Source organism: Stegastes partitus, unplaced genomic scaffold (assembly GCF_000690725.1).
Source record: "Stegastes partitus isolate 25-593 unplaced genomic scaffold, Stegastes_partitus-1.0.2 Scaffold879, whole genome shotgun sequence".
Taxonomy (NCBI): Eukaryota; Metazoa; Chordata; class Actinopteri; family Pomacentridae; genus Stegastes; species Stegastes partitus.
Window position 1 is genome coordinate 223,742 of NW_007578610.1, and position 22,093 is coordinate 245,834.

Consider the following 22,093-nt stretch of genomic DNA (forward strand, 5'->3'; position numbering starts at 1 on the left):
ATTCCTTTGTAAGATGAGGAATTTCATTAAAATTTCAAACCCACAAATATTTCATTATTATGGCTGGAGTGAACTGACCGACCTGTGTGACTGTCTTCATGTTTTGTCCTCTGCTGTGCAGTTTCACACAGGTTTGAGCGTCAAATGTTTAATTCATTACAGAGAATATCCACCTGACACCAAATCTGTAGACGTTTTGTCATTTATATTTTGTGGAATCTCAGACTTTTTTAATTCAGTACAGAGAATATGCAGCATTTGTGGCAAAGCAGAAGGAATCACCACTGACCGTAAACCACAGTAAGATCATGACAGATAAAAGGCACCTCACGCTTTAACTTTCCAAGTAGGAGAATCTTGAAAGGCTGTCCTCCACTAAAGGGCCTCTTGCATGTTTTACTTCAACACCTCAGCTCACGTACAGCGCTGTAGGAGTACTGATACTCGCTCGTGCAAACACAGAGGCCGTGACAGGAGAAGCTGGCTGTAACTGGCACTGAGTGGAGAAATGACACATTGAGCACAAATGACTGGCGACAGCGAAAACAGCTTGTACTCTGTCTGCTTTAAACCAGTTCATTTGCTCCCTGTCGACTCACTGTTGTTGTTCATGTTGTGAGTGTGTGTTTGTGTGGCTGTCTCCTTTTGTCTCTCTTTTCCTCCCATCCTAGATTTTCCCCTATTTTCTGTCTCTTTCCATACTCTCTTCTTTCTCATTTCTATTCTCATCTTGCGTCACGCTCTCCTCCGGCCACCTCTTCTAGTTGTCTTTTCTATTCTGTCTCAATCTCATATCTTTATTCCCTCAACTTTCCTGTCACTGCTGTTGTTTGGCTCCTTTGTTCTCTTTCTCTTGCCTCTGTTTTTGACTTTCCTCCTTAGTTCACACCCTCTCGTTCTCTCTTTCTGTTATCTTTCTCCCCCATTCTCTTTATCCTCATTTTACCCTCCGCTCTCTATAAACTAGATTGATGGCTCAATCCTACATGCATCAAGGTGAGAATTACAATTTTCACACCAGCACACACACATACACGTATACACTCACACAAATGTCAGTAGACAATTACTCCCCGATTCACAAACCCTCTTCCTCTGCCTCCCACACACACACACACACACACACACTATGCTTTCCTCTTAAAGACCATTTTCACATTCACAAAATAACCAAGTTACTGGCAAAAATCAACTTTAAAGAAGCATATATACATGAAACTGGCCGCTAATCAGATATCTTTTCTCCAGTCTTAGTACAAAACTGTATAGTGAAACTGGAAAGTCCAACATGATAACAAAACTTAAAGAGGACTCATTATATGTCAACTCTGCAACTCCACAAGGAGAACATGTTTCTAATAACTCAAAGTGAAAACATTTAGTCTGTACTTTAAATCAAGTCTAACATAGACTCAGTGGATATTTTACAAACACCGACGAACCTCAAGAAATTCCTTTTCTTTATGTTTTCATGTCTGAAGTCTTGATCCTGTACATATGCTCTAATGAACCCTGTTTAAATGTAACCTGTTTAAATGACTTCTTAGTCAGAAGTTTGATTTCTTCAGCAGCTGTGAAACTTGGCTTTCAGCAACGGTCTGGTACTTCTCTCACACACTGGGAGAGACAAACTTCACACAACAAACCCAGCGGTCGACATCACCGCTTTTCATGGAGGGGAAGTGCAGTCAGGCTGTGGCTGTGTAACCTCAGCTGTTAAAAAACATGGTGATTATTGTATGAATTAATATAGTAAAGGGTTGATAGGCAGCAGGAGAGAAAATATGTAGATTGTAAGTAAAAGTGCTAATCCCACAGTGTGAAAGTCCTGAACTGAAAATATTAAAGTAAAAGAATGTTAGGAAAATCTACTATGGCAAGTAAGTCAACAAGGGTGAACAAATTGGGGAAAAAATAGTCACAAAGTTACACTTAGGCTGCGTTCAGACAGCAGGCTAAAGTTACCCAAGTCGGATTTTTTTGCCCCTATGCGACCTGTATCTGGTCTTTTCATAACAGTCTGAACAACACAGATCCGATTTTTTCAAAAGTGACCCAGGTCACTTGGATATGTGGTCCTAAATCCGATAGGCATCTGATCTTTTGCCACGCGACTTCTGTCTGAACGGCCCGGTCGCATTTATCCGACCTGCACGTCATTGACACACGACCAACATACATAAAGGTCGGCCTTGTCATTCGAAAATTACGCATGAGGTCCGCATCAGTAAAGCCTCTCACATCACTATCCCACCACTCCTGGCTGTGACTCCACACTCACACGTTTCTCTGTACAGATGTTGCTGCCACTGCCCCACAAAACGCCATGGCCAAAAACCTGGCTTTCTTCCTTTTTAATCTTCTCCTTTAAACGATTATATTGTAAATGTGCTGGCTCTGGTTGGACAACAACTTTAAAATCGCAAGTTACGCTCCACTCCGTATGACATCGTTGTGTCCTCTTCTGCGCATGTGGAGCACTTTTAGGTCGTAAAAAGTTCACACAGGAGATCACATATAAGTCGCATTTAATTGGAAATGTGAACGAACTTGCAAAAAAAAAAATCGGATTTCACAAAAAAATCCGAACTGAGCATTAAGTCCTGCAGTCTGAACGAGCTACACTTATAGACAGACAACCAAGCGCACTCACATTCACACCTACAGACAATTTAGAGTCACCAATTAACCTCAGCATGTTTTTGGACTGTGTGGGAGGAAGCCGAACAACCCGGAGAGAACCCATGCTGCACGGGGAGAACATGCAAACTCCACGCAGAAAGATCCCGGGCATCCTAACGCGAACCAGGGCTCTTCTAGCTGCGAGGCAACGGTGCTAACCACGGAGACACCGTGCAGCCCAGCTTCAGTCCAGTATTCATTTAAATGTGATGGAGTATTACCACCAGACACCATCAACAGTGTGACTTTCACACAAGGTGGACGGCATGACAATTCAAACCCTGAGTCAGACACAGAATATATATTGTAGTTTGCAGCCTTTCTGATTTTCAAATTACATTGTTTTGAATGGCAGTCTCAGTAAGAAATCAATTGTTGTTCTGCCCTTGTACTTACTGCAGAAGTGTCTGTTGTAGCTGATATACTACAGTATGTAATTACATTTTTATTACTCCATTGTTACATTATTTTAAAAGCAGGATTTTAATGTCGTAGTNTCTGTCGCTGCAGCCTCCATAAAGCACTCTGGGATGCTTTCACTTAAATGCTCATGCAGCAGTTGTACTGGTGTGCTCAGCCGTTTCCAGTTTGCAGCACTGACAGAGCACCACATTGTTGGTCTCTGTCTAAAATCCTCCCACACCTCAGATGATTGTGGGCGAGGTTTATTAGCAGCAGCTTCCTCTCCTGGGGTATCCGTGCTATAACCAACCACGCACCGTTGTCATCGTCGATGAGTCCAACCATACAGCGGTTACCAATTGAAGTGATGTTTCTCAAACATCACTCATCCAAACTGTACTTCCTCAGTTCCCTGACGATACAAAAGCCAAGTCTGAAGTGGATCTGATGAACAGTTGTCAAGAAGAATGAAGAACACACACGCACGTAGAATGTATGTGTGTGTATATGTGTTTATATGTATGTATATGTGTATAATTTCATATCTTTAGTGTTATGGATTTTTGTTGTTCTTTCTTTTCTTTTTGTGTATGTGTTGGTACACTGGGTTTCGTACAATGGCTTTGACATGTTTGAAATGAATCAATAAATCAAAATCAAATCAATTCCTTTGTAAGATGAGGAATTTCATTAAAATTTCAAACCCACAAATATTTCATTATTATGGCTGGAGTGAACTGACCGACCTGTGTGACTGTCTTCATGTTTTGTCCTCTGCTGTGCAGTTTCACACAGGTTTGAGCGTCAAATGTTTAATTCATTACAGAGAATATCCACCTGACACCAAATCTGTAGACGTTTTGTCATTTATATTTTGTGGAATCTCAGACTTTTTTAATTCAGTACAGAGAATATGCAGCATTTGTGGCAAAGCAGAAGGAATCACCACTGACCGTAAACCACAGTAAGATCATGACAGATAAAAGGCACCTCACGCTTTAACTTTCCAAGTAGGAGAATCTTGAAAGGCTGTCCTCCACTAAAGGGCCTCTTGCATGTTTTACTTCAACACCTCAGCTCACGTACAGCGCTGTAGGAGTACTGATACTCGCTCGTGCAAACACAGAGGCCGTGACAGGAGAAGCTGGCTGTAACTGGCACTGAGTGGAGAAATGACACATTGAGCACAAATGACTGGCGACAGCGAAAACAGCTTGTACTCTGTCTGCTTTAAACCAGTTCATTTGCTCCCTGTCGACTCACTGTTGTTGTTCATGTTGTGAGTGTGTGTTTGTGTGGCTGTCTCCTTTTGTCTCTCTTTTCCTCCCATCCTAGATTTTCCCCTATTTTCTGTCTCTTTCCATACTCTCTTCTTTCTCATTTCTATTCTCATCTTGCGTCACGCTCTCCTCCGGCCACCTCTTCTAGTTGTCTTTTCTATTCTGTCTCAATCTCATATCTTTATTCCCTCAACTTTCCTGTCACTGCTGTTGTTTGGCTCCTTTGTTCTCTTTCTCTTGCCTCTGTTTTTGACTTTCCTCCTTAGTTCACACCCTCTCGTTCTCTCTTTCTGTTATCTTTCTCCCCCATTCTCTTTATCCTCATTTTACCCTCCGCTCTCTATAAACTAGATTGATGGCTCAATCCTACATGCATCAAGGTGAGAATTACAATTTTCACACCAGCACACACACATACACGTATACACTCACACAAATGTCAGTAGACAATTACTCCCCGATTCACAAACCCTCTTCCTCTGCCTCCCACACACACACACACACACACACACTATGCTTTCCTCTTAAAGACCATTTTCACATTCACAAAATAACCAAGTTACTGGCAAAAATCAACTTTAAAGAAGCATATATACATGAAACTGGCCGCTAATCAGATATCTTTTCTCCAGTCTTAGTACAAAACTGTATAGTGAAACTGGAAAGTCCAACATGATAACAAAACTTAGACGATTCATTATATGTCAGCTCTGCAACTCCAAAAGGAGAACATGTTTCTAATAACTCAAAGTGAAAACATTTAGTCTGTACTTTAAATCAAGTCTAACATAGACTCAGTGGATATTTTACAAACACCGACGAACCTCAAGAAATTCCTTTTCTTTATGTTTTCATGTCTGAAGTCTTGATCCTGTACATATGCTCTAATGAACCCTGTTTAAATGTAACCTGTTTAAATGACTTCTTAGTCAGAAGTTTGATTTCTTCAGCAGCTGTGAAACTTGGCTTTCAGCAACGGTCTGGTACTTCTCTCACACACTGGGAGAGACAAACTTCACACAACAAACCCAGCGGTCGACATCACCGCTTTTCATGGAGGGGAAGTGCAGTCAGGCTGTGGCTGTGTAACCTCAGCTGTTAAAAAACATGGTGATTATTGTATGAATTAATATAGTAAAGGGTTGATAGGCAGCAGGAGAGAAAATATGTAGATTGTAAGTAAAAGTGCTAATCCCACAGTGTGAAAGTCCTGAACTGAAAATATTAAAGTAAAAGAATGTTAGGAAAATCTACTATGGCAAGTAAGTCAACAAGGGCGAACAAATTGGGGGGAAAAAAATTATGTATTATATATTCTCCGGACATTTATTTTTTTTAATTCAAGCTTCAGTCCATCCATCCATCATCTATCTATCCATTATCTATACACCGCTTAATCCTCACTAGGGGGCTGGAGTCTATCCCAGCTGACTCAGGGTGAAGGCAGGGACACCCTGGACAGGTCACCAGTCTATCACAGGGCTACACTTAGGCTACATTCAGACAGCAGTTACCCAAGTCTGATTTTTTTGTCCCTATGCGACCTGTATCTGGTCTTTTCATAACAGTCTGAACAACACAGATCCGATTTTTTCAAAAGTAACCCAGGTCACTTGGATATGTGGTCCTAAATCCGATAGGCATCTGATCTTTTGCCATGCGACTTCTGTCTGAACGGCCAGGTCGCATTTATCCGACCTGCACGTCATTGATACACGACCAACATACATAAAGGTCGGCCTTGTCATTCGAAAATTATGCATGAGGTCCGCATCAGTAAAGCCTCTCTCATCACTATCCCACCACTCCTGGCTGCAACTCCACACTCACACGTTTCTCTGTACAGATGTTGCTGCCACTGCCCCACAAAACGCCATGGCCAAAAACCTGGCTTTCTTCCTTTTTTAATCTTCTCCTTTAAACGATTACATTGTAAATGTGCTGGCTCCGGTTGGACAACAACTTTAAAATCGCAAGTCACGCTCCACACCATATGACATCGTTGTGTCCTCTTCTGCGCATGTGGAACACTTACAGGTCATAAAAAGTTCACACAGGAGATCACATATAAGTCGCATTTAATTGGAAATGTGAACGAACTCGCAAAAAAAAAAAAATCGGATTTCACAAAAAAATCCGAACTGAGCATTAAGTCCTGCAGTCTAAACGAGCTACACTTAGACAGACAACCAAGCGCACTCACATTCACACCTACAGACAATTTAGAATCACCAATTAACCTCAACATGTTTTTGGACTGTGTGGGAGGAAGCCGGAGAACCCGGAGAGAACCCACACTGCACGGGGAGAACATGCAAACTCCACGCAGAAAGATCCCGGGCATCCTAACGAACCAGGGATCTTCTAGCTGCGAGGCAACGGTGCTAACCACGGAGACACCTAGCAGCCCAGCTTCAGTCCAGTATTCATTTAAATGTGATTGAGTATTACCACCAGACACCATCAACAGTGTGACTGTCACACAAGGTGGACGGCATGACAGCTCACACCCTGAGTCAGACACAGAACATATATTATAGTTTGCAGCCTTTCTGATTTTCTAATTACATTGTTTTGAATGGCAGTCTCAGTAAGAAATCAATTGCTGTTCTGCCCTTGTACTTACTGCAAAAGTGTCTGTTGTAGCTGATATACTACAGTATGTAATTACATTTTTATTACTCCATTGTTACATTATTTTAAAAGCAGGATTTTAATGTTGTAGTAAACCCGCAACTCAAAGATTCAAGTATCTTAAGAACTGAAATAGACAGGCAGAAAGGACTCAGAATGCCACCTTTACCTAACCCACTGTGAGAACATCTTCCTCACTCCCCTGAACACACACGCACACTATCGCTTAACGTCATGTGTTGTGTAGCGTGACAGAGTGGGGCTGCCTTGTCAATGACACTTCATTTCCAATGCACACAATGTATGTGCGTGCAGCACAAGATGGGCTGTACACTCACAAACTAGCACACAAACTGACACTTATATGACACTCATATCAATGTAATATTAATGAAATATCTATGAGTGGAATTTCCGCACACATGGAGCGATGATTTACTGACATTGTCCTGCTAAGCCTGTATGATGCCATAACTAAAGCTAGAATTATCAACTGCTCTGAGCCCTCCCCTCCCTGTGTTTATCAGTATGTGTGTAAGACACAAACGCACACTCAGTATACGTGGATAATTTTGCAGTCAAAGATGCTTGATTATGCCGCATCGTCAACTTTAAAAAGGAAAAAAAAAATATCCCATTTATGCTGATTCTTGCTGTTTTTTGTTTTTTTTTCTGAATCGTCTGAATCATTTATAAAGGAGGAAGGAGTGAAGCGGTGGAAAATGCAAAACACCCTTTCTTGTGCTTTTGTGAGAAACGTGCTTCTTAATGCAGGAATGGCACGGTGATTGCAAATTGCCTGTCTGTGTATAATATCAGAGCAACTGTTCATTTAGCTGAAAGCCACAGAGGAGCAAAACAAGAAATCACTGGAGTTGGTGTCTCAAACGGCTCACTTACTTATCTGTCATTTCCTAAATGAGCACTTCTCTTCTACCACAACATCTAAGTCTACCTACTGTCTTACCACCTTTGACTCTAGGTGGCCTATAAACTTTACATCAGTTGCATTTGTGTCAGGTAACAATATTCTCTGTAATGTCTCCATTAAACAAGCAAATAAATTGTGAGGCTCCGTGGAAGAAAAAGTTTTAAAATGAAGAAAGCAAGAAGTTCAAATTTTAAATGTCGTATAGCTTCTGGGGGTTCTGCGAAAAAAAAAAGATAAGAAACAAAACAGCTCAATAAAATGATCACTAATTTGAAAAAAACAAAAACAAAAGAAAAAAAGGTTAAATTATCACATAACCAATTTACCAGTGGGTTACCGAATGTGACCAGTGAAATAAATAATTAACAGAGCCAGGAACGAACTCCTACGTGAGATATATGCACTGACTGCATCGGGGTCTTACAGCTATTCCCTAAAATGTGAGTTTATGGTTTTATGGATGTATTCACCTTTATCTTACACACTTTTACCCAAAATCAGAATTGTATATTTATGTTCCAGAGCTTTACAATTATCTGTAATACAATGCCACTGTTTCTGATTCGTCTTTGTGGTGCCTTTAACCCTATTCAGGACTTTTGGGGTCTTTTGGACCCCAGGTCATTTGGTTTAGGTGACAGGTATTGTTTTTTTCTGTTTGAAGATTTTTATTTATTTTTTTAATATAAAAAGAGGGACATTTGTCGTGCATTAGGAACCAAAAATACGTCAACTTATCAGAAAATGTATTTAACATCGTATAAAAGTCTATAATGAATATCAACAAATATTTTGCACATATTCTTTCTTGGGGTCTAATGGACCTCGAAAAACCTTCTACGTATGGCAACATGAAAGTCCTGAATAGGGTTAATGACGCTAAAATATATTTGAAAGAAACTTGAAGGATCTTTTCAGGCAGCACTGGCCTTCGGTGACTAAAGCCTTGTGGGTAAGTCAATATTTCCTACAGCTGATGTCCTCCCAGCAGCATTTCCATGTTTGATTTCTGCTACTGTTTCATTTTGGCACTTAGATACAGTATGAATTAGTATCATGACCATTTAGCAAAAGAGACAAGAGGACTAATTTGCATCAAACTGCTAAAAGGATTTTACTGTAAAGCTTCTGCTGCTGGAAATTATTGAGTTTTCATTAAAACTGACCTATTAGCCTGAGAAGGAGCACCAACAGCAGCTGATGTGCTCTGCAGACAGTAGCAGTCTCTAAGAATGTTGCAACAGCCTTATCATTATCATACAGACAAGATTTTTCATGTCTGTGTGATAATGACAAAGGTGTGGTGCATTCTAAGAAATGCGACCACAGCAACAGAGTAAAAACAAAATGTTTTAACACAAATCTGAACTGCCGCAGCTCAAAAGTAGAAATGGGTAAAGGGAAGAGTGAAATAGATGCATTTTCTTTTGAAATCTTGATACCAGATTAAATATTATTGTCCAGTTGTATGTGTTGAATGGAAACAGTTAATCTGATCACCTGATATGTATTATCTATGGAAGCACATAGTCAGCCTAAAGTGTAGTTAATCTAATGCTTTGTGTTGTTTTAAAACACTGGACTGGTGCCATTTACTTTTAACATCACTTATTGTAAATGAATAAAACCTTAACAGTTCAGTTGTGTAAAATCCATAATTTAATTGTGTACAATTTTTATTTTGTTGTTTGCATTTGTCTAAGCCAATGTAATCTGGTTGCAGAAGGAGTGAAACTGTCATTTATCAGCTGCTGTAGCTGTTGAACCACAGTCAGGTTCGTTTCCCCCGCGGTAAAAGGGTTTCACAAATGAGGCCCCCGGTGCCAGAGGCCAGTCTAGTTAGCCAACCTGTGGGCCCAGCTGCACTGAGAGCCTCATATAAAACATTATTATTATTATTCCCTCCCTGGGAGCTGGTTATAGCCGCACTGAAAACTCATTTCCCTCTCCTCTTGTCCATGTGAATACCTCCTGATAGGGAGAGGGAAGGAGAAAGGAACAATAACTGCATTTCATATGACGGGGAAATGAATAATTTCGAGCGTGTGTGCATGCAGCTTGTGTATGTGTGTGATTGTGTAATTTAGTGTATTGTTGGGCATTGTGTGTGTGTGTGTGTGTGTGTGTGTGTGTGTGTGTGCCTTGTGCCATTGTGGAGCGATTGGGCGTTGTGATACACAAGGCGAGCACAGTGATTGGAGCATCGATCTTGTTTCCTTGAGAAACGCAAGAGAAAGAGAGAAACTGAGACAGAAGTTAGATATGGAAAGAGAGGTTCTGTTACAAAGAAAGTTGCAGCGAAAAACGAGCTGAAAACATGATAACAGATTTAAAAACAAGAGAAGAATATTGTAATAATTCATACTGTAAATCTAGGTGACTACTTGTGCGTTTAAAATCCATATTTAACTGCACTTATCATAGACCGCATTTGGCTGATTTGACAGATTTTTGTGCCAACAAAAACAACAGAGATGCAGCCGACTGCTTCGACTCCCTGCAGGTTTAGGGGGGTGTCAATCTGCTTTTTTTTTCTTTCATGGCCACGTTGAAGCTTTGAAGGTGACAAAACCAACGCATGGCATCAAATACAAGTCCTCTTGTTGACAAAGCAGACGCACAACACTTGGCTTACACAGCTGACAGTCAGGGCATGTCCAGTGACACCACAAAGCCCGTCTGTGAAAGATGCTTCAAACCTCTGCGGCCCAAAGACGCCCACACATCCAACCTGGACGAATGTAATTTATTTTGTGACAAGCAAACTTTTTTTTACGATTTGAGTTTGACAAGCCAATTAAGGACAGTGACAAGTGTTAAATTTGTGGTTATCTTTTCAGATAACTTACCAGTGCAGCAAAATCTATATATGCAATGTTCTCATTGGTGATGTCACCTTAGTCTGTCTCACCAGATGTAGATCGCAGGTACAAGCTCACCATTGGCCACACATCTCACACAGCTTTCTCCTGTCCTTCTGCTATCTATATGTCATTGTTTTCAAAATCGCTTTCACTACTGGAACAACAACCACCACATCCAGGCAACAATTTATCACACTAAAAGAAAAAATCTACTTTTTGCTGTTGGTTCAGATTGTGCAATAAAGCAGCACTGCTCGTTTTTGATTTTTTAATCCATTTAAATGGCAGTGACGGCCTCCCTGCATGAAAACGTTTCACCGAAACACTATTCTGAGTGTGCACTGTCGGTACATTATATTCTTAGCTCTGCCCAAGACAACTGTGATTGGTTTAAAGAAACACAAACTTGCCAGAGCATTTCCCCCTATAGCAGAATGGTAGCGTGATGCAGAAAGACCATTTTACAAAACGGTGTATCAGCGCTGGAGAATGGTCTGACCATGCAAGACAAACTTTAGCGTAACCTTCCAGCTTTTCAAAATCATGCATTCACAAGTGCATTTTTATCAAAAATTATTTCTATCTCTAGAAATGTGCTTACACCTGCACTGTGTATTCAGTCTTATTAAACGCTGTTTAATAAGTGATATCTGGTTTCAAATATGAAGTTAACAATCACAGAAATCCTATTAACAGGTATATGGGACATTATACTATTTATTGTTCCATTCTGTTGCTCGCTCTCCATCTGCTATCCTGTTTTCTCCACCCCTCATCCCCACTCTCACCCAACCGGTGGAGGCAGATAGCTGTCTTCCCTGAGCCTGGTTCTGCCGGAGGTTTTCTTTCCCCCTCCTTTGTGGGGGGGTTTTGGTTCCTTCCCACCATTGCCAACCGCTTGCTCAGAGGGAGTCCAAAGGCTACTGCTGTTTAAATTTGTAAGGTCTATACTTTACTTTGTTAAGCGCTGTGTGATGACATATGTTGTAAACTGAGCTATACAAATATAATTGAATTGAATAGAATTGAATTATATTACTGCATACTCTTTCAAAGGGCTGACCTTAATAAAATTATTCACAAGAATCCTATCAATAATTCTACAGGGCTATTATTTAATTGTTTAAAAAACAAACACCTTAAACATAAACTACAATTTTATTGAACACGGAACATTGTAAAAATATTTAGTTTAGTGCTTTTACCTATTATTCCCTCCCCTTTTCTGATATTGTGGTTTTTCCGGCAGTTATCGTTTCAAAGTCAGAATTTTAGCATGGTGACAACATGATTGTGATGTGTCAGGAAGCACTGGCAGCCACAGTGTCAAGTGTCCCATAAGGCACCAGAGCTAACAATCTGTTAAGACATATGGATGGTTTCAGTGGCAATGTTCTATCCATTTACAGAATGCAACTTCCATAAAACAACTCATTTCCTTGAATTGCCAGTTATCTGCAGCAATTTGTCTCATCCTGCTTGAAATCTGATCCACATCTTGCCCTGGGATGGTTGACATTCTTCCATTACAGAGAGAGAGAGGGAGAGGCAGTGTCCTTCAGTATTCAACGAACCAACAGATTGTTTCCTCTCATGTTTGGACTTCTGAAGGCAGAAACTCCATAAAGACCCCCTGCCAACCTGCCTGAGGACACAGGCACACTCTAACCATGCTGCTTCAAAGACTCTCCAAAGGCTCTCTCAGTGTGAGTGTGTGCGATTCCGCCTCTGTGCAAGAAATACCATTTTTTCTTGTGTGCACATGCAGATGAGGGTGTGATCCTGCATATAAGCATTTCTATGTGTGTGTGCGCATATGTGTATGTATGTGTGTGTGTGCAAACAGTACAGGAGTACTCCTCCTTGTACTGGAAGTAGTCGTGCTAGGTAAACAGGAGTGCGGGCTAATCCTGTGAGGAATGGGAATTCTGCATTAGCATTTGAATAGCACATAGCGCCACAAGTACTGCTGACAAAACTAACACACATCCTCAGTCCCGGCTCACACACAAACACACTACACATATTCAAAGCTGAAGAGGAAGATTTTTCATAGCAGTCACAAACAGGTAGCCTATATCTATAAAGGAACCTTCAGAGAAAAAATAACTACCTGCGGATGGTTTTTCACATGCTGGAGGTTTATTCACTGGATGTTTCTGAGCAACAACCTGCCTCACATTTACACACCTTTGCACGTTCCCACATGTGAGCTGTCCAGCACGAGCACGGTCTACATTTACATACGCATTAATAATGTGATTACAAAGTAATTAGGCCAATAATGAGGGTAAGAGCCCATGTAAACACCATCTGATTACAAGAAAGTATGAATATTCACAGGGATATATGCCTCAAAAGGATACAGTTTCAGAAAGTGGCATGTTGTGGCCATTTGCTTTGACATTTTCCAGGAACCTTTTCAAGAATTCAGGAGTTTAACTTGCATTTCAACTACATGCACATTGCTTCAGTTTTGGTTTTAGGGTCAAAGGTCCTGCCCTTCACAAGTTCCTGCTTCAGAGGTGGAATTCATGATCAACCAGGAGCGATCAGGGTCAAGTGTGCAGTGCTGAATGTCAAACACAAGCATGAAGACTGCAAAAACATTCACAGTGGTTGCCAGTAGCATTATTAGAACTACCAGAATTCTAATCTAGTCTAAAATAAAAGAAATAAAAAAGAGCATCAAAATGAGCTAGAAGGAAAGAAAGGAAATAACAATAACACCTTCCATTTCTAAACAAAAACACTTAATGCTAAACACACATTTTGATAAATAACAAAACCACAGTGAACGCACTGCAGGTAGCAGCTGGATCTGAAGCAAGGAATACTACAGGATTCTGGACACTCATTCAAAGACGACAGCGTACAGATTTTGGCCAGAGAGGACAGATGGTTTGAGAGAGAGGTGGAAGAAGCCATCTGTGTCAAACTGGAAAGACCATCCCTCAACAGAGGTGGAGGTCTGAGGCATCATCTCTCACCTGTTTACAATTCAGTCCTACAAGCTCTCCCCAGGAAGATGAAACCACATTCACACCTAGCCACAAAAGACCCTAATGAACACTTTTGTGGCAGGGGGAGAAGCAACAACCCCCAGTTGAAACCGAAGCACAGGTGTTAATGGCTCCTTCAGGATAGAAGTATCTGGAAGTCCCAACTAGTCAGTCAGACCTGATGAAGCGTCTTGGATGAGAGGTGGAACGTCTTCAAGCAAGTCCAGTTGCTACGATTAATCTACCAGAATAACCATGACCTGGATGACTGAGAATCTTCACAGACAACAGTGCCAGAAAACAATGTAATACTGTCATGTTCAAAAACATAAAAATAATGGAAAACGTGTAAAATACTTGTATTTTTAACAGATTTATATACATCAAAAAAGTTATTTTACAGTCACACATTGTAAAGGGACAAATGACTGATGGTAAAAAAGCAGATTTTTTTTTTTATGCACAGATTCAGCCTGTTTTGTGTTGTATTTTTTTATTCAGTCAATGCGTAAATTTATACTTTTTCTTTGTGACTTTACTGGATATGTCAGTAATTTACCAACACGGGGAAAATCTGTAACAGCTACAAGATTATTTACCATTTTTAAATACTTAATGTACATAACCTTTCTTCCAAATAACAGAAAATATCTGTTCAGTACGGTAATAATTGTGTAATTTTAGGATCAAATATTGTAAAAGAAGGAATTACCATTCATAAAAACACAGACTTTGACGGGAATGTATCGACAGTTTTGACCCATTTTTTACAATTATCTAGTAATTTGATTTATGTGACTTTAGTAGTCATCGGCAATTGAAAAAAAAAAAGAAAAAGACTGCAAACCAAGCTGACAGTATTGTGACGCTGTGACGTTTTACCAGATAGGACTAGTCATGCTGGGGGAGTTGTAGGAACTACACAGTCCACCCTGAAAGAGTTACAGACGGATGCTTTTTTTACCTCATAAACAATCTGACTTCTGGTGTGTTGTGTCGAAACCAGTTTTTCCAATAACCATTTGGTCAAAAAGAGACGTGCGATGTGCAACAACTTTGCACAGCATACACGAGCACTTCCTCATCTATCAACGTGTAATATCCTTGCATACAGTCGACACAGTCATAAATGTTTGACTGCACATGAACGATTTGCATGGACTCTCAGACAAATGGGTAGACAAAATCATCTCTCATGCGAACACAGAAAACATATTTTGCGCTTCATGGAACAGCTAGCAGAGTGTATCATCCAATGCTGCATACGAACATGCAATTTTTACACTGATGTTTCCAACATTCCCACATCACTGAAGATATCAAACAGAGGATTCTGCTTCCTGTGAAGTATAATTCAGCAGCCGTTGTTTCTATGTTTACTACAGAAACTTTTGGTTTTGGCCCAAACGTCTTTTCGGTAATAAAGGGTATATCACTTCCCGAGTGCTCATGTTAAAACTTGTATTTTAATAATATACCAGCGCATGAAAAAGAACCCATCTATTCTGGTTTTTTTTTTTTGGGGGGGGGGGTTTAAGTCAGGAGGAGACAGTGTGCATGGTAATGCTGATACAAAGCAAAGCAGCCTGTACCTGTAGCCTGCACAGATTTTCCCTGAGTATGAAAAACTGTAGGATTAAGTTGGCAAGTCTGTATCTGCGTTGGGTATTATCCGAGGTGCACTGCAGCATGTGTGTCCTGACTTGAAAATGATGCATTCACCAACGCTCTCACACACACTCACACACACAAACTGTCCTGCTGAATGAATAGAGATTCTCTCATTAGCTTGTAGCTTCACAGCTTAGAGAACAAGTCCACACAAGACAAGACAGTCTTTTTTTCCCTCTTCTTCCCTTGATAGGCTAAAGTGGTTGCAGCTGTTTCTATCCCTGCAACTCAAGTAGTTTAATTACATTTCAAATTTCATATTTTAGGCGTTTAGCTGAGGATCTTATCCAGGTCAACTGACAATGAGAGCAACAGCAGATTAGCTTCATTGCCTGAATTATGAACCATTTTGAAATACCTCCTACTCACACAAAATTAAGGGGAGCCTCTTCTTTCAGAATTGTTGATGTCTTAAGAGCTTTTTTTGATCATAATTCTTATACTGTTACTGACCGGATTCTCTGTTTCTTATGAATGTTGAACCTTGTTGAGCTGAGTAACACAACTTATTTTATATAATAGCGGTTTCTTCTAAGCCTCAACCAATCGTTCTGATCATCTCTTTTAAACTAGCCTGAACATCAGCTCTGTCTGCACTTCCTGTACCGTTGTTTTGTTTTGCTCAGTCACTGTTTTTGCTACTTCTCACAGAAAACCATAAAATCCTGTCATTTTTCTTCACATGTACACTAAAGGCCACTGCAGAGGTTAATGCTCCTGCACATTAGCTGACACCATCACCTGCCTGCCCAGCTGCTCCCTAGTGGCCATTAGACTTTTGTTTTTTTTTATCCACCTCCTTTTCTACACAAGCTATTTTTGCGGTGTCATTCATCTCATCTGACAGAACAGACACACTCCTATTTTAATCAATCCTGCTGTCTGCGTAGACAGTGTAAATGCTTGTGTTTTACTTGCACACATCACCCAAACCATATTTGAAATCATTAGGTTTATATTCCTGCGCTTTACATGTGCAACTACAGTAATTGTGCATTGGACTCCGCACTTTGCCTGAACGCCTCCTGTGTCGACACCGTAGCTGCTGCTTCAACTCTGCTAACGTGCAGCTCATGCTAAGCCTTCTGTGTAGACACGGTGTTAGCCTCGTGGATTTGGTTGTCTGATCTGACTCCTTTCATGTTTCTAACACACTGAGAAACAAGTCTAAGGGTCTACAGCCATGCTCGCAGCCACAAGAGGCTGTAGTGAGACACAACTCACGCTCACAATGACATTCACTTGTATAATGACTACCATACTTACTTTAGAGGTTAGGCCTGCTAAGGGAAATCAATCCAACTGCTGTCGAGTCTTTTCATTAAAAATAAAAAATCGTCAACTCCATTGTGGTGCTTGGGGGCTGCACGACATATCGATTCAACATAGCAATGCATGCATGTGCAACAAGCCAACAAGCCAAATGAACTCAGCTTTTTGTTGCTTGGTATGAAAGGAAAACTCAAACGGTTCTAAAAAAATCTACATACGAAACTCCACATAAAGGGTTCTCAGATATAGCAGCAACAGTATTTACAGCATACTGAGCTTATTTTTTAAATTTTTTACTTCATTCACCAGGCACAGAGTTAGTTGACATGCACACCTTACAAGTGCACAGAAAAATAAGCGAGGAGCCAGAAAAAAGACTGAAAAGAAGATTTGGTTCCACATAAAACATAATGTCAGTAGTATGGCAGTATTTCAGAAAGCAGAAAGGATACACTGCCCAAAAACAGGTAGTCTGTCAGCAGTGTCTTGCACTAAACAAGGCGATACAGCCATTCTGTTTGACCATTTAAAGCTCTGCATGACGAGTGCCAAAGCCAGATCTGTATGCCTTCCAAAGCAAAAAAAATACAATCATTTAGACGCCTTTGCCAGTGATACACCATATGAGAAAGATTCCAAACGTCTTTTCTCAGCTTTTTTAAAATTAGTTTGTATTTTCGATGCAGATCCTAAAAAAAAAAAAAATCTCCCGACTCATTCTTGAATGATTAATTCTTTCTAAATAGAGTAATTGAAGCCATCTGTTGTATTTATTTTATACTGCAATACATATCGCAGAAGAACAAAACATCTCAATGACTGTTTCAGAACCACCAACACCATGCAAATATATCACCATGTAGGAAATACAAATCTCAGTACAACATTTTGTACCATCCGTCTGGTAGATATTGAGATATGTCACAGAACAGGAGAAATGTTATAGTGGTGCTAGAGGAAGAGTCAGCACATTGCCAAAGATGGTCGTCTATATTAACGTCATGGCAATTCAATAGTTATTGAGACAAAAACAACAGATTGTAAACTCATGGTGGCAAACATGGAAAAGTCAAGAGATCAGCAAAGTCAGGTGATTTTATCTTCCGGTGACTATGACTATCTTTACAGATTTCCTATTAATCCAGCTGTTGCTGAGATGTTTGGAAGGTGTTGGAATACATGATCAGATGACAGTGGAATCCTTGGCGGCGCAGCTGAACACTCCACTTCATCTGATCTTGAGTCTGCATTTGACAGCAACCTCCTAAGTAAACATCCAGAAGTGTTACAGGGCCAAGTTCTATTCAGTTTGAGTGTCTGCCACTGTAGAGACCTCTGTTGAAAAGTTGGCTGCACATATCAGGAGCCGTGTAGTAGTGGAGTGTTAGTCTGCTCGATTTTGATAACATGACATGAAGGAAGTCTTCCAGATTCTTTTGAAACAATTGTCGCTCTAAAACCACGGCGATGTAACAGATCACACACACATTCACACATACATTCAGGTATCAACAAAAATAGACACACACACTGCAGGTGGTTGTACGGAAATGTGTTTATGCTGTGTACTCAGACCTCTCTGAAAGCTTTCTTTCAGTGCCTGGTGTGCATTTACATTTCAGCCACATAACTGATGTTCATATCAGAGACGACTTACAGGGACAACAACAGCAGACTAAACTTCATTACTTAGATCATCTGCTTTACAAGCAATCATTAGCAAGGGCCGCAGAGAGGTCAGAGGTCACAGCGTGCTGGTGATCAGAAACAAATAATGTATGTGTGAATCACAATACAAACAGAACATATCTTTTAGGAAACGGCAAGGTACACAGAGAGCTGATAAGAGAGCTCTCAGATTTTATATTCAGCTCTTTGCAGCATTTATGTATTTTTGTTGTCTCTACATAAACACTTGTCACTTTGACACAGGCTGCTGATTCTCGGCGTGTGGTGGAGGAGCTGAACGCACCCTCGCACAGGAATGCACGCACATACAGCCATACAGCAGTATTTCCATCTAAACATCTTTTGTCTCTGTGCCTCGGAACTATTCATTGAATCCATGCCATTAAAGTACATTAAAGCGGGTGTATGTGCCTATAGTGCAGAGTACCTCAAAAACAACCTGCTTTGAGTACAAGTACTTCCATTACACACAGAGAACACACCGCTGAGTGTACTTCACTTTGACAGTACTGCTTATAATCTCACACAGTCTAAACAAACAGTCTAATACAATATTCTAGTGTGATATAACAACTTTCCTACACGGATTAATGTCTGTATCTGCAAAGACTGACTTCCTATATTCATCTAAAATTCCTACAAATTAATAGGATTTACACGACTTCACTCTGGTCTCACACTATTCCTATGGAAATTTCTTAAACATTTAAGCTGTTACAGGATTTCTACATTGCGTGTGTGCTCGTAGCTCAATATAACAAGGTAAGAGAGGCGCGATCAATACATTTATCCCACCAGTGAACATGCTGCGGGTACTTTGCATAACAGGCATCCTGCGGTGCACACAGGGCACGGACATCAAACCAGGTCGAAAATGAACCTAATTATCTTTAAAGGAGCCAGCACAATCACATAATGAATTTAAAACAACGATAAGAGCCCCGAAAGTGGATGTTGGGGTATATTAATGAAGCAGTGTAAGAATGGAAATCACAAATGACAACTTGAGTGTTCTATAGAGCCACAGGAACACTGTGAGATTAAAGTTATGTTAGCACAGACAGTAAATGGTCACTATAGTAAGGATAAAAGTACAAAAAACAAAACTTTAAACTCACAACATAGCTGAATTAAGACTACTCCTTGAGCTAAGTGATGAAAAAATAAGGAGAAATTCTCTTTTTTGTGTGATATTTGGTTACAGTTGGTGTTTAACTATGTGAAATTAATTAACTAGGATCAATTTCAGACATTATGTGCTTTTTTACTTCCCTGGATGTCCAAAATTACTGTGCAGATGAAGAATTTGCCTTGAAAACATAAAAATAGTGTCATGAAATGAGAACGTCTGCAATCATTTAAACTGCATTAGTGCCAATTAGTTGCACCTGTGCTAATTACAACAATTACACATTAGCTTGTTCATCACTGAACTTCATTAAGTACATTTTTCTGCCAATTTGCTCAGCTTGCTCAAATGAAATGTCAAATGCAGGATTCTGGCTGCTGTCACTGAGGCCACATTTACTCAACTCTTTTTTTGTGGTTCAGTAGGAGGCAAAGTGGTTTTTATGCTGTGGACAAAGCATCACAGTCAGACTCAAGTGTGTATGGAGATGTAAACATAAAACAACTGGCAACTATGTCGATATAAAGTCATTACTGTGGCGCATTAACTCGGGATATATGATGGGAGCGAAGTGGAAGTGCTCTGAACTCCGCGGACACCCTGGAAGTCTCTACAGGGATTTCTCTGAGTTTGTGTCCAGCGCGCACACACCCACACAGCAGGAGACGTGCTCGTGTCTGTACTTCACCTGGTTGTACGCCGTCTCTCCGCCTCCCGCTACTCCTGCTCCCGCTCCGGTACCGAGCTCCGGCAGCTTCCTCCGGCTCAACACCAGCAGGTAAACCAGCGCTCCCAGCCACACCAGCACCGCCACGGCCACCGCCAGCCTCCGACAGAGACGCTTCATTTTCCGGTCAGGAGGAGCCGGCGGCGCCCGCAGCCCCCGCTGCTGTCAGAATCCCATTTTACACAAGCGAGAAAAAAAACAACAAATGAAACAAGCGCACAGACACAGCCGACCTCCACTAACTAACACAACACAAGTGCGCCCGGTCCCGCTCACTGACAAACACCGGCTATGCACGGCGTGCGCGCTCCCCCTCCACTCTGCTCCCTTCAACTCACAGGGAGCTCGAGCGCTTCTCTGACACGCCTGACAGCCGTGCGCGCGTGCGTGTGCGCGTGCGTGGCCGCGTGTGTGTGTGTGTGTGTGTGTGTGTGTGTGTGTGTGAATCGGTGCGTCTCTCTGAGGGAGTCCTGGACCCTCCTGAAGGTTTGTATGGCAGAGCGTGGAGCTCCACCTGCCGACACCCACAACTACTCCACCAAAGTGGAATGGAACAGAGCAGAGCAAAACAGATTAGAATAGAATAGAATAGAATAGAATACACACACAACAACAAATAGTTTCCTTCTCTTTAGCCATTGTCTTCTCCTTTCTATCATCTCATTCAGTTTCTTTATTTCCACTTAATGAATAGTTGGTTTTCTTTCATTTTTGTTTTAAAATAATACCATCCCTGATGCTTTGACAACATTTTTAGGCTGATATCAATAGCAAAAAAGCACATAGAACACAATATAACAGAATAGACATTAAATCAATAGTTCAGACTATCAATTCATCATTTTAAAGAAACATGCCCATAACTGACTCAGCCAAACTTTTCTAATGTACATCAATTTACAATCATTTGTTTACTTGGCCTAACTCTTTTTGTTGTTGTTGTATAAATTTGGATATTGTGCTATTAGTCAGACTAAACCACATCACCTGATTTTGAATCTTACCAACATCAGACATTTTTTGACAAAAATTAAAGAAAAAATGTGCAGTTAACGAAAAAAAAAAAAAAAAGTGAGTTACAGCCGAAAATATGGCTTAATCAGACAAACATAACCCTGCACATCCTAAAGCAGAGCATAATCGGGTACAACAGTTTATAGCACAGCAGAACTTTCCAGGAGAGTTCCTCACTGTCACTCGATGATTATCAATGTAAGCTTCACATTTTCACAAAAACACAACAAATGTCCAATCAAGTGTCGTCTTTGGCTCTGAGACGGAAAAAATGTAATCGTAAATAAGGGCTATATTGGGTCCATGTTCAACTCAGTCAATTCTTAGTGTGTACAGTTCCTAAAAAGAGAAGCAAAAACTGTGCCTATAGGGAAAGAAGGATGATGAAGAGAAGAAGTGAGGAGAAGAGACAGAAAAAGAAAGACAGTAAGGAGGTAAAGCATGGAAACCCTAACACACTAGGAAAGAAAAAAATGGAGAGAGGATGTGAGTAAAACTAAAATAAGAGGGGTGAGATTGGAAGAGGAGGAGAGAAGAGGAAAGATTTTGTCTCTGTTGCAGTCACATGAACAGAGAAGTTGACAAGAGGAAAACTGTCAGCGATCCCACGTTTTATTTCAATAAATTAGCAGACACACAAAGTGCCATCTCAGAATTATTAATAAAACATGTGGGACCAAAAATAAAAATGATCCCTCTCATGTCAGTCATTAACCCGAAGAGAAACCACATCTTTACAATCTTGGTGCACCATCTAGTGTTCATTCAGAGTATTATACTTTGTCTGCTTCTAGTG

The 22,093-nt window shown here is 40.6% G+C and overlaps 1 protein-coding gene across 1 annotated transcript in view; it reads right to left on the minus strand.

Moving 5' to 3' along the window:
- LOC103365829 (polypeptide N-acetylgalactosaminyltransferase 14-like) overlaps positions 1-20,560 on the minus strand; it is a 43,984-nt gene extending 23,424 nt beyond the window's left edge. Inside the window, exon 1 of the mRNA XM_008293375.1 lies at positions 20,245-20,560. Coding sequence (XP_008291597.1) covers positions 20,245-20,403 — 159 coding nt within the window. The 5' untranslated portion in view covers positions 20,404-20,560. The remainder of the gene's footprint in view (positions 1-20,244) is intronic.
- Between the last annotated feature and the right edge of the window lie 1,533 nt (positions 20,561-22,093).